Here is a 16,181-nt window from a genome sequence, read left to right on the forward strand (position 1 = left end):
TGGTCATGTTGTCAACTTCCCTTCACTATGATGAGCATTGGAGGTAAACCCTTTTGTCAAAGTACAGTGACTGTCAAGTTTTCCTAGAACAAGAAGCTCTTGTCAATTTATACTTCAGGACCACAGCGAAGCTTCACAGGGAGGACATGGATAACAACTCTGCACTTTTCTCTTCTTGATGAAGTTTCACAGTCCTTGACTTCGTATATGACATCCAACAAGTGATGAACAATAGGATATGGACCAAAGTAATGCTTTAGTAATGTTTCTGAGAACACCATCCACACAGGTGTAAAAATCCTTACCAAGTTTCCCAGAATGTATCTAACTGGGTGGTGCATGGCATTATAGCGCTCTTCTTCCTTCTTCTGAGCATCCAGCATCTGTACGTGAGCAGCTGTCTTGTTTCTTTCGTCCTGATGATGAGATGTTTCATGTAGTCATCCTGAGTGCCATCTGGTTGAAATGGGAACATTGTATCCATTGTCATTTTTGCCTGGTGACCGTGGAGCGGAAAGAATGGTACGGAGCCTGTTGTGTCATGGTTCACTGTGTTATACGCAAATATCACAACCGGCCGTATTTTATCCCAATCTCTCTCTTCAACATCAATGTATATCATGAGCATATCATCTAACATCTTGTTAAGTAATCTGTGGGTGGTAGGCAGTTGTCATACTGTGGATGATGTCACAGTGTGAAATTTACTCCAATACTTGTCTCGACTGGAAAATTTTTCCATGATCACAGATCACATGGTGTGCTCCACACTTCAAAATAAAAACTTTTACAAAAAACACACTTAGCAATTTATACAGCTTGTCAGTCGGCACAGCTGTGGTGACAATGTAGCTTGTGAGGCAGTCCGTGTACACAACTACTCATCAATTCCCATTTCTCGACTTCATGAACCTTCCCATGAGGTAAATTACAGTTTAGTAGAATGGCGATACTGCTGGCAGAATGAGTACCAGATGCTCCGAAGTAATTACAGCATGTGTTTCCATTGCTGATATCTCTTACAATTGCTACATAGGGTCTAATGGGTCGAAGAAGATCTGAAGTCTGATTCTGCTGGGGGTCTTCACTAATTCCAGGTGACTAGGTGTTGGGGCATTGTGGAAAGACATCAGAGGATTCCTTGAACGGCAGTTGGTATACTTGTGCTTGCATTTCCTTCTGTATACCATTGTACATTGTACTCCTGAAGCTCCAGTGCACCCCCTCACCAGACAACTCTAGGGATCCTGCAGGCTAGTCTGTCACTTAGAGAATGATGGTTCATTACAACTGAACGGTTCGCCCAATAAATATGGCTGAAAACTGTCAAGGGCCCAAATAACTGTAATGCTCTCATTCCCAGGTTGTAGGGCATGTCATTTCACAGAGTACTCTGGAAGCATAAGCTGTCAGCTTTTGCACATCTTCTGAACTTGTACTAGAACTACATCTATACCATAACTGCTAGTGTTGGTGTGAAGTACTGTGTGTGCATTATCATCACACAATGCTAGGACTTGAGAAGACATTACTGCTGCCTTAATGATAAGGAGAGATATTTGTTGCACCTTGTTCCAGAAAAATTTGGCATCTCCCTGTGGCTATTCTTGCAAGGGACATGCCTTGGTACAAAAGTCCTTTACAAATCGCAGTGGTACAAGCACATTCCAAGAAACCTTTTAACATCACGAATGTGCCGAGGAGTCGGAAAATCTGATTACTCTTATTCCTTCTGAATCAGGATAGCCTCTATCCACCATTCACTCTATGCCCCACGGTCTTAATTTCTTGGACAGCAGAAAGACACTTTCTAATTCAGGCAGAGGCCTGCAGTCTGAACACACTTCAACATGGTTATCAGGTGGCTTCAAAGTTCTTCAAATGTCTTAAAAAAATGTCAATGTCATCCAGATAGTAAAGACACATCGCCCGTTTAAGGTGTTGAAGCAGGACCATATGTCTGAAGACAGCTGGATCGATACACAGCCCAAATGGCATAACTTCGAACTCAGACACCATCAGGTGTTATGAAGGCAGTCTTTTTCATTTCAGCCTCGTCAACCTTGATTTGCCTGCGGCCTGTCTGCTTATCCATAGCAGAGAAATACTTTACTCCTTTCAATCAGCCTAGGGTGTCATCAATTTGTAGCAATGGGTAAACTTTTTTGTGATTTTGTACAGTCATCGGTAGTCAATGCAGAAACGCTAAAGTCCTTCTTCTTCCTCTTCTTCACAAAGAACTCAGGAGAGGATGTAGATCTCTCTGAGGGTTCAATGATGTGATCTTGCAGCACTTTTCCTGCTTCCTCCTGGATTATCCGTCATTCAGCCAGTGATACCCTACAGCAGCACTGGATAATTGATGGATGAACCCCAGTGTGGATATGGCGATTTAGCATGGGCCACTTGGTCTGTTGTCTCTACAATTCAGAGCTGAAAACACTTTAAAATTAGCGTAAAACAGCTACCACTCACGAAGTTGTTCCTTGGTCAGGTCAGAACCTATTAGTTTGATAGAACCTTTGTCCCCTGCATCGTCTGTAGTGGCAGCAGAGCATGACTGTTAATGCTCTAAGCTGCCCTCCCTGGACTGATCTGGCTGAGCTGACGCACTTACTTTTAGGGGTGAGTTGTGGCTGCTCGTGTCTATTAGGGAACCAAAGTTCTCCTTGGCCACCTTGAAAGCTCATGACTGTACTGGCATGCAGATTTCTTTTGTGAGCCTTAGTACTTTTTTTGCAGCTGCCAAAAGCTTCATGGTTTACCCGAACATCTTGACTGATGACAAATTATTCTTGTTGATGACAGTGGAATAACAATCTTCAATGGCAAATACACTGAACAGACAAAGAAACTGGTATACTCATGCGTATTCAAATACAGGTATGCAAACAGGCAGAATACAGTACTGCGATCGGCAACGGCTATATAAGACAAGTGTCTGGTGCAGTTGTTACATTGGTTGCTGCTGTTACAATGTCAGGTTATCAAGATTTAAGTGAGTTTGTTTGTGGTGTTATAGTTGGAACATGAGCGATGGGATGTAGCATCTCCGAGGTAGCGATGAAGTGGGGATTTTCCCATACAACCATTTCACGAGTGTACTGTGAATATCAGGAATCCCATAAAACATCAAATCTCCAACATTGCTGTGGCTCAAAAAAGATCCTGCATGATCAAGACCAATGATGACTGAAGAGAATCATTCAACATGACAGAAGTGCAACCCTTCCGCAAATTGCTACAGATTTCAATGCTGGGCCATCAACAAGTGTCAGCACGCGAACCATTCAACAAAACATCATCAATAGGTACTTTTGGAGCTGAAGGACCACTTGTGTACTCTTGATGAGTGTGCAACAAAAAGCTTTATGCCTTGCCTGGGCTCGTCAACACCAACATTGGACTGTTGATGACTGGAAACATGTTGCCTGATCGGACGAGTCTCGTTTCAAATTGTATCAAGGGGATTGACATGTACGGGTATGGAGACAACCTCATGAATCTGTGGACCCTGCACATCAGCAGAGGACTGTTCAAGCTGGTGGAGGCTCTGTAATGGTGTAGGGAGTGTGCAGTTGGAGTGATTTGGGACCCCTGATATGTCCAAGTACGGCTCTGACAGGTGATGTGCACGTAAGCATCCTGTCTGATCACCTGCATCCATCCATGTCTATTGTGTATTCTGCTGGACTTGGGCAATTCCAGTGGGACAATGAGACACTCCACATGTCCAGAAATGCTACAGAGTGGCTCCAGCAACAATCTTCTGAGTTTAAACATTTCCGCTGGCTACCAACCTGCCCAGACTGAACTTTATTGAGCATATTTGGGATGCCTTACAACATGCTGTTCAGAAGAGATCTCCACCCCCTTTTACTCTTACAGATTTATGGAAGTGCTGCAGGATTCATGGTGTCAGTTCCCTCCAGCACTATTTCAGACATTAGTCGAGTCCAAGCCATGTCGTATTGCGGCACTTCTGCATGCTTGTGGAGACCCTACATGATATTAGGCAGGTGTACCAGTTTCTTTGGCTGTTCCGTGTAGCTGCCCACAGCAATCATTGTCGTGTGCTTGTTGGAATAACTTCACCAATTTGGACCTCTGACCTTGCAAAGTCCATGACTGTTTGTAATGCCTGTGAAAAATCCCATTTATGACTAAATTCTGCTAAAATTACAAATGTGAAGAGAATTTTGTATGTTATTGACAATTATTCTTTCAATACATATTCCTGTCAACTGGACAAATTTCCTATTTGTGACCTTCAGCACAATCAATTTGTATCACTGAACATAGTCTCATTCAGATGGCGAAGATATAGGAAACAAAGCACTTGAGGTAACTAACACCCAGACATGTTGCCAACAGCAATGACATCAAGGAGATTTCCAGACATCTTGGAGGATTTTCATCTAGTGTGGCTTCACTCTCACCTCACTTACCTTCCTTGAATTTGGCAGCTAAATGAGCAGTTAGTACCTCTGCATGGCCACGAGGAATAATTACAGTGTGTTGGAGTGTGATCTTGTCCAGGGTATCGCAATGGACTTTGTCACAGGTTGACTATAATCCTATTGCAGTTGACTGGCATGAATATAACTGTTGTGACAGTTGATGTCTGGCAGCATAGTACTTGTCAAAAACTCACCTTTCTTTCTCTGCAGTAATGTACAACGTGTTCTGAATATCCACAGAGGAAACATACTGGTGTGTTGTCCTCTGTCTTGCAACTGTGTGTTGTTCTGTGGGATATTAAACTTGGTGGAGGAGTTAGTTGTATCTGCATTGGTCAGGTGCAGGACTCGTTTAACGGCTGCTGCACAAGTCCAAGTTGGCCAAGTCCATTCTTCCTGGTGTTTTCAACTGGTGACAGAGATTGATGCTAAAGAACAACACAACTCCCGTTCAACATTCTCTGTTACCTACTACACATGGGATCAACATTCATAGTTACTAGCTCTTGCATACTGGTCCAACAGTTCTGGATGCCACAAAATGCTGTGTGTCTCCTTTTACAACCTGGTGTATGAGGGAGGAGAGGTTGTGTTAATCTTCCACAGCTGCCATAGAGGCCACATTCAGGAGTTGGCTATACTCCTTTCTTCTCACTATTTTCTATTCCATTCTCTCGATGCACTGACGGCACTTCACAAATACCACAGTTTGTGACATCCATTACCAGAATAGCTTGGTACATGTCTTCTGTGACCCCCTTTCATAAACTGTGAGATGTTTTGTCATATGTGCACTTACAATGCGATGTAGGGCCAAAACATTCTGTAATGTAGGACTGTGTCCTTTACCCGTGATGTGGAGCTCTGTTCTTCAATTATTCTTCCACTAAATGGACTTGCTGCTGATTATACCAAATGATTTCCTTAGTTTGGCCTGCAATTTATCTCAGCTATTGAGCTTCTCTTCATTTGCATCAAACCACTGCTGGGCTCTGCCATCTAGTAAAAGTACACATTTGCCAAACATATCAGGTCATCCTACCTGTCATATTGCGACTTAGTCGACTTCTTTCAGCCATTCTGTCGAGCCCAAACCAGTATCTTCGGAAAACTCTAAAGAGTTGATGTGCAGCTGACATCTTGTTGTTTAGGAATACATTGGTATCCTGAATGTACGGACCTTAGGAACAATGCACTGCTTGTATTCTACTTCCTGTCTGTGTAGGCAACAGCTTTTACACTGCCCAACTGGAGCCACGGTAATGTAGATGTTAGGGTACACGGTGTACCCTCCACATGTAATGTGATGATGTAACCAGAATCAAGGCCAAATCCAAAAGCAGGCTCATCAATGACAGGGAAGAACCTGTTGCAAATAAAACCATGTTTGTTACAAACAGTCAAAACAGAACTGAACTACTGGCAGGAGAGTGCTGCTGTTTATACAAACAGAATGTTTCAGAATATAGAAACATTACAAAGATAACAAAGTTTGAAACCTTCCAGAAATAACAAATAATATGCAACAAATAATTGGTGGTGGTCCTGTTTGGACTAATGATCTGCTGCAGACCAGCCAGCAATATTAACCACCACACCACACTGCATGCACCAAAGTTCATGGAAAAATTTTCAAGAACAAGGATGGACATCTCAATTACCAATTCAATGAATACTAGATCATGAAAGACCTTTCTAAATCTTGTCTGGAATATCCTGCTCTATGGAGATTTGGATAATAGAATGGAAAAGAAGAAAGATTAACATAAGTGGATGCAGCGGAGTACTTCAAAACATCTACGCATTGTGGCTCCAGTTAGGCAATATACAGCAACACTGAAATCAGTTGCGTCATTTTTTAAGGAACCATCCTGGCATCTGCCTTAAAACCTAAATCTATGTGGATGGACATGGATTTGAAGTGCTGTCCTCCCGAATGTTAATCCAGTGACTTAACCACTGTGCCACTTTGACAGTACCTGGACAGTGACTAAAACCACGAAATTGAAATGATGAAAATCTGGGTATGGGAGAGAGTCATCCCAATGATTTTGGTGGAGACAAATATAAAGTGCATGTCCTACAAGAAACAGATGAAGAAAATCATGGAAAGGAGATTTTGATGAAACTTGTGAACCAGTACTGAGATATAATAAAGTAACGATGATTTTGGATATAAAATACTGGGTAAAAGTATCTAGGTAGAACCAAACAATTTTTTTTAACTTTGTCAAGACACTAAGATACCGAAACTAGCAAGCAAGTAAAAGTAAAATATAACTAAAATTAAATAATACTCTGTACACAGTATTTACCTCAAGAAATTTGTAATGTATTCTCAGTGATCTAAGTGGTAAAAAGTGATTAGCCCAGATACAAAACTGATTAGTAAGATGAACATCTAAGGCCAGGAGCTTCTGCAGAGCTGGTGGGATCTCTCGCTTCTGGCCCATGTTTGTGAACTCTGAAAATACAAAGGACATAAAATTAGTTATAATATAAGAAACTTCTTATGAAGAAACAATATTACAATAAAATTATGGTCTCAGACAACAATGCAACATTTATCTTTAGTGGTTTAGGGAAAATATGGAAATTCTTAATTTGGATGGCTGGAAGAGGTTTGAACCAGTCTTCCTGAATGCAAGTTTAGCATGTTACCTCTGCACCAATTCACACGGCATCATGATCCAATACCGCTGCTGTAAATGTTATAATACACATATCTTTAAACATGTTAATGAGTTGCTGGCATCAGAACTACAATATGCCAAGGTCTTTCATTTGTATTTGTTTTATGTTTAGTAATATTAGTAATATCAGTAATTTTTAGCTGGATATTGTGTGAATAATGTTTGCCTTTGTGCTGCAAGGACAACAACTCATGTTACTAGGAATGTGTACATTATTCGTTACGCTGTGGACAAATTTAAAACCTGGAACACAGATATTTATTTAATTTGTTTTCTGTGTGTCTAAGATTGTATACCTTTATTTTTGTTTGAGGAGATTCATAATTTGCTAGTGGACAATTACGAGTGCATGCTGAAAAGTAATGCTCCTAATTAGTCAGTGCCAGTTGGAGAACATTTTACCACACAACTCATAATGTGCCATCCCCCCCCCCCCCTTTTACGCTCTCACGCATGTCAGTTTCTGCTACTAATTGGGATACATATTGTATATAAATCTTGCACTTGGTGCCCCTCTCAGTTTGGTGCCTCATGTGGCTGTTACTACCAACTACCTGTGATGTTATCATATACCGAAATCTTGTTCCTGTGCTGCATCTAGCCTCCCCCCCCCCCCCCCCCACCCCCTTGTCTCCTCTACATCATCTGGTACTCCAAGCGGCAGTTGATTTCGGCATGGACCATAAATCAGTCCTCATTACAGTACTTCATTTTGAGTTTTATCTTATTAATGTAAATAGTGAACATTTTTCTACAGTACAGTATTTCAAATATTTTCTTTTCTGGATATCCCACAGTTAAAATTCACTTTTAGACAATAATAAGTTTCAGATGTACACAATAACAAACTTTTTTCACAATTCCATAGCACAAGAACACTTTTCTTGAAAAAAGCTTTTGTCACATGTTCCAGCTTACTACTGACAACTTCTTTGCTTCAGTCACGCTGCATATTCCTTCTTCATACAAAGAGAATTCTTTCCTTACTACTGGAACTGTCTTTCACAATGCTGACAAAGCACTCATACTATTATCTATTATTACAGTTCATCAATTTTGTCTAGGTTTGCTTTGCCTTTGCACCCTTACAGAGAAGACTATTAAAATCCTAATGATCAACTAGTGAAGCATTTACAACAAAGTCCCAGCATTTTAAGCATTCCTAAAAAGCAGTAGGACTTTCATAATACTGGGTACAGTGTGAGCATACCATACTCACATTGGCATTAGTTACTGTTTTGTTTATTTTCTTTATTTAATTATAGCTGTATGTTCGTTAATGTTGGGCAGGAACAGTAATGCACCAGCAAAACCAATAACCTCAGGAAATAATAATAGCATTTTTTTTTTTTTTTTTTTTTTTTTTTTACTAACAATGCAGGACGTGCAGGGTGAGAAAATGGTTGTCGGTCTATCTTGTGTACACTCATGATCACTATTGTGCACATAGAAGAAATTCTGATCTCAAATGATTTCATATTGTGTATTAGTCAGTGATACTAATCAATTGTAGTATAGTGCACAGTATTTTCATTCATATTATTTTTTACTAAAAGGGAACTTCATGGAAGTCCATCATTTACTAAATCAACATGGCTAAGATAAAATTTTGTTCATCATTTTATTAGGAACCTTTAGTGATCATTATTCAGAACCTCTAACTTCAATTCATAATAACTAGTACAGTCAAATAATTTTGGTAATAAAAGTAACATTAGTCACAGTTATTAGGACACCAGAAGACAGACAGCTAGGTGACAGGTGCTTCAGGATGCTATTCCACGGAAATCTTTATGTCCCACCTGACAATCTTCACAACAGCACGGGGTGAGGTTCAACAGAGCTTACAGCATGTAGAGTTGGGTAAAGTGTGCTGGAGAATTGTAGAAGATTATGTGGATTGAGCTTTCCTATTGTGGTACACTACGGAACTGTTCAACATTATTAGCACTTGTTATTTTGAACTGCCTTATGCCACCGAAAATATTAGTGTGATTGAGGATGTAAGACCAGCTGTGGAAAAGGTTGTGAACTTTGACACCAGTAACAATTTTGAAGTCAAAGCAATGAACTTTCAGATCTATTTCAAATCGCAAAGCCAATACCAAGCTCAACACTGGAGATTGCAACACCACTGTCTAGAGGTTCAGCAGCAAGTAATAATGACATATTTTATTTTCTGTAAGAAGTAGATTTTTGGTTATGTTTTAGGGTGCAAAAACAACTGAGTTCGTAAGTGTCTATGTCATAACCTTACAACACTAATAAATAAAAGAGGTTAAAAGCGAATGTGTGTTAAGCTTAATTGTCGAAAGGTTGGTTGGTTGATTTGGGGGAGGCGACCAAACGTTCGGGATTATGGAAGGATGGGGAAGGAAGTTGGCTGTGCCCTTTCAAAGAAACTGTCCCAGCACTTGCCTGAAGCAATTTAGGGAAATCGCAGAAAGCCTAAATAAGGATGGCTGGATGTGGGTTTGAACCATCGTCCTGCTGAATCCAAGTCCAGTGTGCTGACCACTGCGCCACCTCGCTCTGTCAACGAAAGAAAACAGCTAAATCCAAGGACTTCTCCTTGGAGGAAGGTCCACAAAAGACAGCAGAGGTCCTGAACCAAAAATTAAGTGTCCTTTGCCATATTGCTACAATGGACAAATAGTGAAACTTGGCCAACAGCCTGCACGTCGTTCGCTAAAATGGCTGATAACTCAGACAGCAAACATACACTAGAATGTAAGCAGTTAAATAAAAAGGGCATTCGGTCAGGAAATGGCAAACAGTCAAAGGTTGATGACAATGAGCATGAAGTGGTAGGGGATCACCACTTAACAAAGGCAATAGCTAAAAAGACAGTGTCCAGTTTGCAACCTAGTTAAAATGACCTCTTCATGATGAGAGGGCTGAGAGGAGGTCAGCCATGCTGCTGGGAGAGGTTTAATTCCCCGCAACCTGTTCCTGTGAAGAGAGAACCAATGGTGATGCTAAAGTGACACTATGTACTGACAGACAGCAACATGGAGATCATCCAGAGGAATTGAAGAGTTAGCAAGCCGAGGTAGGACTGCAGCCTTGGCAGAAGCCTCATTTCCCGTCAGACTGACAGGACCAGGAAGCCACATGAACGTCATGATGGTTCCCTCAACAGTGAGCAAGTGGTAGCTTTCTTGGACCTGTTGCACTACGGGATGGACTGCGTACTGCTCTCAAGAGTTTCTGAAGGGCATTGAGAGAATCACAGCATAAGGCAATTAAAAAGCATGCGTTGCTGGATGTAATGGGTGGCCTTGGTACTGTCCAATTCCAGCGGGTTCCTACTGGTTTCAGTACCGGAACCACCGCGCTTTCTCACCACTGAGATGGGGACTCATTCTCATTCCAGATGTGATTAAAAAGGGCAAGAATGTGACACTGGCAATTCAATGACAGATGTTTCAGCATTTGGTTGTGTATGCGGTCTGGTCCTCAGGCTGTATCAGTGCAACGAGCTAGGGCACTGGAGAGTTCCCACTCACTGAATAAAGCGTTGTATGGCTCCAGGTAGTGGGGTAGTAAAAGATATGTGCAATCGCTCCAGACACTGTTTACGAGCTGAAAGGTGGGATGGTGGTTCTCAGACGCAGATGCGTGAACATAATGTTCTGCAAAATGTTGGCGACAACGCCTGTGTCAGTACAATGGCACCATCTAAGGAAATACTTGGGACAACTGCAGGGGACTGAAAGCTGCAGAGTTGTCTGATCTGTGTCCACACCTGACATGGAAAGGTATGTGATCCAATACTGGAAACGTACCATTCCCGAGATTCTTGCTCTCACCATTTTACGAGGCAGCAGAATTGGACATGGAGCCATTCAAAGGCAATGAGATGCTCCAGTGAAGGGTGCCACTTACAGTGTTGGAGAGCCTGCCTACGATCTCTAATGGCTACAGCAATCTCTACAGTCCACCAGCGTACCGTCTTTTGAACGGAGGGGAGGGGAGGGGGGTGGCTTGGTTGGCTGCCAAAGGAATGGCTGCTGTTGTATGCTGAATAGCCGCAGGAGCTAAGTACGACAGCACAGATAAACCCATCCCAGTCAGCTTTATGGAGAACCCATCTGGGTGGCTGTCCAGGGAAGCAATGCTGACAAAGGGACATGAAGATTTGGAAGTTGTCACTGCCATACAGGTCATCATGGACTCTCCAGTGGATAGATGGTAGAAGACCAGAGCTGTAAAAGGAAAGATCAAAGGCTGAATAAGTTCTGTGTGCCAAACTGAAGTGTGTGTGGGGGCACAGAGTTTAAGAGGCAAACATCGAGCTGTGACAGTAAAGTTTTGATGCCTTTACCGCGTAAAGTGGTCATTGTTCCACCCCACAAAGAGCTATGGGTGTGGGAAATTGCCGAAGACTAGGAATGATGGTGGGAGCTGAGAGAGTAACGCAGCAGTACATCTTGGGACATGACACTGGGACAGAGATAAATGTTGCAGATGGTAAAATCCTAATGTGCCCTTACCCAGACAGACATGGCCTCCAAAGGCATATCATGAGGCACTAGGTCACTATATACAGAATCCAGGACGTATGTACAAACTCCGCTCGATAGCGTCTCAGTCAGTTAAAATAACCTTCGTAGCTGCAAAGGGCAGTGGCACGAATTTCTGGAAACCATGTTTCTTGGATGGCAATACAGAACACAGGATAACTGCTTAAAAGTTTCTGTAACTGAGCCAGGTAGTGGAAAAATCCATTAAAATTCCACTGCAGGATCAGACTGTCTGAATACTGCGCTGCCACCGGTTGAGATGTCACGAGAACCACTGACACAGGTTCTGCAGCACACTGCCTGTTGAGATTTGGTGCCTCAGAGGCCACCTGAATCTCCACCTTGGACACAAAAGGAATACATGTAGAGGAGGAGTACACAGGGGGCCACCAGAGTTTCCTCTGTCTTAGACATCTTTCTTCCGTAATCCTTGTCCTGCTCCACAGAAGACGAGAACTGGGAAGGTTTCCCTGAACTGGTTTCAGAGACAAAGGAAGAACAAGAATTCCGACAGCCAGTGGTCTGTGGTTCCTTCAGCCATCGGCTGATGTCGGGAAGCGAGGGTCCCACAGGATCTCTTCCTAGCTAGGGAAGCCAGAGGAGAACGGGGCACTTCTGGCTGGGGGTGGGGACTAGTGTCCCTGGAAGAATGCTCCTGAAGTGGTGGAAGTGGGGGACAGAGGTTATCGGGCAACTTTAAGGGACCACTGTCAGAGGCGCAATTGAGAAAAGCATTGTCAACAGAGAAGGTGCCGATGTTGCAGCTGTAGCACATGACTGTCGTGTATGAGATTACGATGATCATACTTTTTTCTGGCCTCCTGATATGTGGACTTGTACAGAGTCTTATACACCTGGATTTTCTCCTCAAGCTTAAAAATGGAGCAATCTGGCGAGTAGAAAGAATCGAGCTTGTCACAGTTTACACACACGGAATGTTCGCATGCAATGTATGTTCACAATTTCTGAAGACAAGGTAGTGGTCCAATGGGAAGTCATACATCCAAACTTCACACACTTTAAGCATCTCATAGGAGGAGGAACATTGGGTTCCACATCACACTAGTAGACTATCACCTTGTCCTTCTCAGGCAGATGAAGTGCACACCCTGTCCCTCTAAGTTGGTCCATAGCTCATTGTCAGATTCCAAAAGAAGATAATAGTGAAAGATGATGCCCTGGGCCATACTGAGACTGGGAATGACAATCACAGGACTGTCACTCAAGTTTTGACTAGAGAGCAGACACTGTGACTGGGTAGGAGATGACATTTTAATCAGGAGGGAACTGCTCTTCACCTTAGCGATGGCCACAACTTCCCCATACTTCTCTTATAAGTGTTTGACAAAAAGAAAAAAAAAAGGCTTTATTGACAAAAAGGTGTCCGCCCCCCATCGGTCCTGGTTCAGGCCATGTACAGGGGGGGGGGGGGGGGGAGATTGGGGGACTATTCTATAATTTTCTTCTAATCCTACATTCCACAGCAAGGCATGGGAAGGGAACACACTGGGATCATATTTCATTGCATCACATGAAGCCTTTCCATTCGATAATACTGCTGGGGCCATCTGAACCCCTGCCCCCAACAGGATGGTTACTATGCTGGGTTTTGGGCATACTACAACAGGAAGCAAGGGTGCCTTAGTGGAAGGGAACAGAGGTGGAGCATACATCACAGTGGGCACCCTTCCCTGCACAACCCATGCTTCCTCAAACATGAGAAATATGGCATGTCAAATCCAATAATGGAGACCATATAATTGTTAATGGAAGGTGAAAATAATGCCAGGAGTGAAACTGGAAATCAACACCATAATCGTGAACCAAGTCCAAGCTGGGTCTGCACAAAAAGGACCATCCAATTGAAAGGCGGAGGAGGTAAGAGATTAAGTTTAGGTCTGCAGTACAGAAAGAGGAAGTAGTGCTGGGGCCCCATGTTAGCCAGGCACTAGTCACCAAAGAGTGGTCAGGCCCCTAGGCAGTGTGGTTATAGTGTTGACACTGGTAGCAATGCATCAGGTTTGGAATTTATTCAGTGTACAATAGGCCACGACATAAACAGGACAAACATGGAGGAGTGATGCAGTAAGCAGTTGCTGGGGTTGAAAATCACAATTGGTCTCTAGAAGCAAGGACCCACTATGTAAGCTAGAGGAGGATTTCACAGGGCCTGCAATTGCATCAATACCTTTCTGAATAATAAACGGATTAACCATAGCAAAAGACTGATCTCATTCAGTAGGCAATATCACGAGGAACCAAGGCACAGCTGAGAGAGTCTTGGAATCTGTAGCCTCATTCTATTTATCTTTAGTAGATGCAGACTGAGATGGTGATTGGCTCATTGCAAAAAATTCTGCATGCTTGTCAGTTCTTTGATGGTATGCTCCTTTCAACCGGAGGCCCTCTTAGAGTGGGGCTCACCTGCCTTACGTGAGTGTTCACACCTCCTGAAGTCCTGACAGAGAGACCAGTTGGCAGCTGGGAAGGTAACAGCTCAGGCAATCACCAATATCTGTGCCTGATCTGTGCCAGAGGGTATTTGCAATCCCCACCTATTGATCTGGTGCTTGGAATGAAGCGTTACCCTGTTACCCACTACACGACAAATGCATGGGCCGGCCTTCTGGAGTGCAAAGGGAGGAAGAAGAAACAAAGAGAAAAATCAATCATCATAGCAGGAGAAGGGGAGGATATGGAGAATGAAGAAACAAAGAAAAAACAAATAAGGGACTGTTCTGACGCCAGGCTATTGAAACTTTGGAACACATTCACCGAAGAGTGGTGAGCCCCCCTGGTGGGGGTCTGCAAAAAGTGAACAAGAAAACCAGCACTATAGATAAATTCACCAGGTGACCCAAACAGTCTCTTGATAAGAAGTTTGAACAAAGCCATAATGAATTAAGGAGAATGATTAGTGGTGTTCAAAAATAATTTAATTAATTTAAAACAAAGGGTACTGTGCTCAGAATTTTAGACCAAGCAAAACACTTAACTCTGAGATAATTGAAGTTAAAACAAGTTCCCAATAATCTGTGACAAATGCAAGCATTGATCCAATACCTTGCTGGTCAAGTGAAAATGCACAGCAATGAAACTGTTAATGTAGAAAGGGAATGTGCGCAAAATAAGAACACTTAATAATTACACTGGTTACTGTATCCAACAACAATGCACAACTTTGGAAACCACTGAACAACAAATTCAAAAGACAAATATTGAACACTAAATGTGTTCACACGAGTCATAGAATCGTTACATTAGTAAATTATAGAGACAGATTCCTTTAATTGTCATTCATAATTCCAAGGAAAACATTCTTGTTGTTGTTGTGGTCTTCAGTCCTGAGACTGGTTTGATGCAGCTCTCCATGCTACTCTATCCTGTGCACGCTTCTTCATCTCCCAGTACTTACTGCAACCTACATCCTTCTGAATCTGCTTAGTGGATCCATCTCCTGGCCTCCCTCTACGATTTTTAACCTCCACGCTGCCCTCCAATGCTAAATTTGTGATCCCCTGATGCCTCAGAACATGTCCTACCAACCGAACATAATCCATGTTTCACTTCCATACATGGCTACACTCCATACAAATACGTTCAGAAACGACTTCCTGACACTTAAATCTATACTCGATGTTAACAAATTTCTCTTCTTCAGAAACGCTTTCCTTGCCATTGCCAATCTACATTTTATACCCTCTCTACTTCGACCATCATCAGTTGTTTTGCTTCCCAAACTGCAGAACTCCTTAACTACTTTAAGTGTCTCATTTCCTAATCTAATTCCCTCAGCATACCTGATTTAATTCGACTACATTCCATTAACCTCGTTTTGCTTTTGTTGATGTTCATCTTACATCCTCCTTTCAAGACACTGTCCATTCCATTCAACTGCCCTTCCAAGTCCTTTGCTGTCTCTGACAGAATTACAAAGTCATCGGCAAACCTCAAAGTTTTTATTTCTTCTCCATGGATTTTAATACCTACTCCGAATTTTTCTTTTGTTTCTTTTACTGCTTGCTCAATATAAAGATTGAATAACATCGGGGATTGGCTATAACCCTGTCTCACTCCCTTCCCAACCGCTGCTTCCCTTTCATACCCCTCGACCCTTATAACTGCCTTCTGCTTTCTGTACAAATTGTAAATAGCCTTTCGCTCCCTGCATTTTACCCCTGCCACCTTTAGAATTTGAAAGAGAGTATTCCAGTCAACATTATCAAACGCTTTCTCTAAAGCTACAAATGCTAGAAACGTAGGTTTGCCTTTCCTTAATCTATCTTCTAAGGTAAGTCATAGGGTCAGTATTGCCTCACGTGTTCCAATATTTCCAGGGAATCCAAACTGATCTTCCCCGAGGTCAGCTCCTACCAGTTTTTCCATTTGTCTGTAAAGAATTCGTGTTAGTATTTTGCAGCCGTGACTTATTAAACTGATAATACGGTAATTTTCACGTCTGTCAACATCTACTTTCTTTGGAATTGGAATTATTATATTCT

General features: G+C 42.3%; 1 protein-coding gene across 3 annotated transcripts in view; it reads right to left on the reverse strand.

Annotated features, from left to right (window-relative positions):
- The window catches only part of LOC126260098 (polyisoprenoid diphosphate/phosphate phosphohydrolase PLPP6), a 46,462-nt gene that overhangs the window by 18,084 nt on the left and 12,197 nt on the right, over positions 1–16,181 (reverse strand). For all 3 annotated transcript variants that reach the window (XM_049957330.1, XM_049957327.1, XM_049957328.1), the window contains exon 2: positions 6,776–6,924. In XM_049957330.1, coding sequence (XP_049813287.1) covers positions 6,776–6,913 — 138 coding nt within the window. In that variant the 5' untranslated portion in view covers positions 6,914–6,924. The remainder of the gene's footprint in view (positions 1–6,775; positions 6,925–16,181) is intronic.

The sequence above is a fragment of the Schistocerca nitens genome, chromosome 5 (assembly GCF_023898315.1).
Source record: "Schistocerca nitens isolate TAMUIC-IGC-003100 chromosome 5, iqSchNite1.1, whole genome shotgun sequence".
In the NCBI taxonomy this organism is placed as follows: domain Eukaryota; kingdom Metazoa; phylum Arthropoda; class Insecta; order Orthoptera; family Acrididae; genus Schistocerca; species Schistocerca nitens.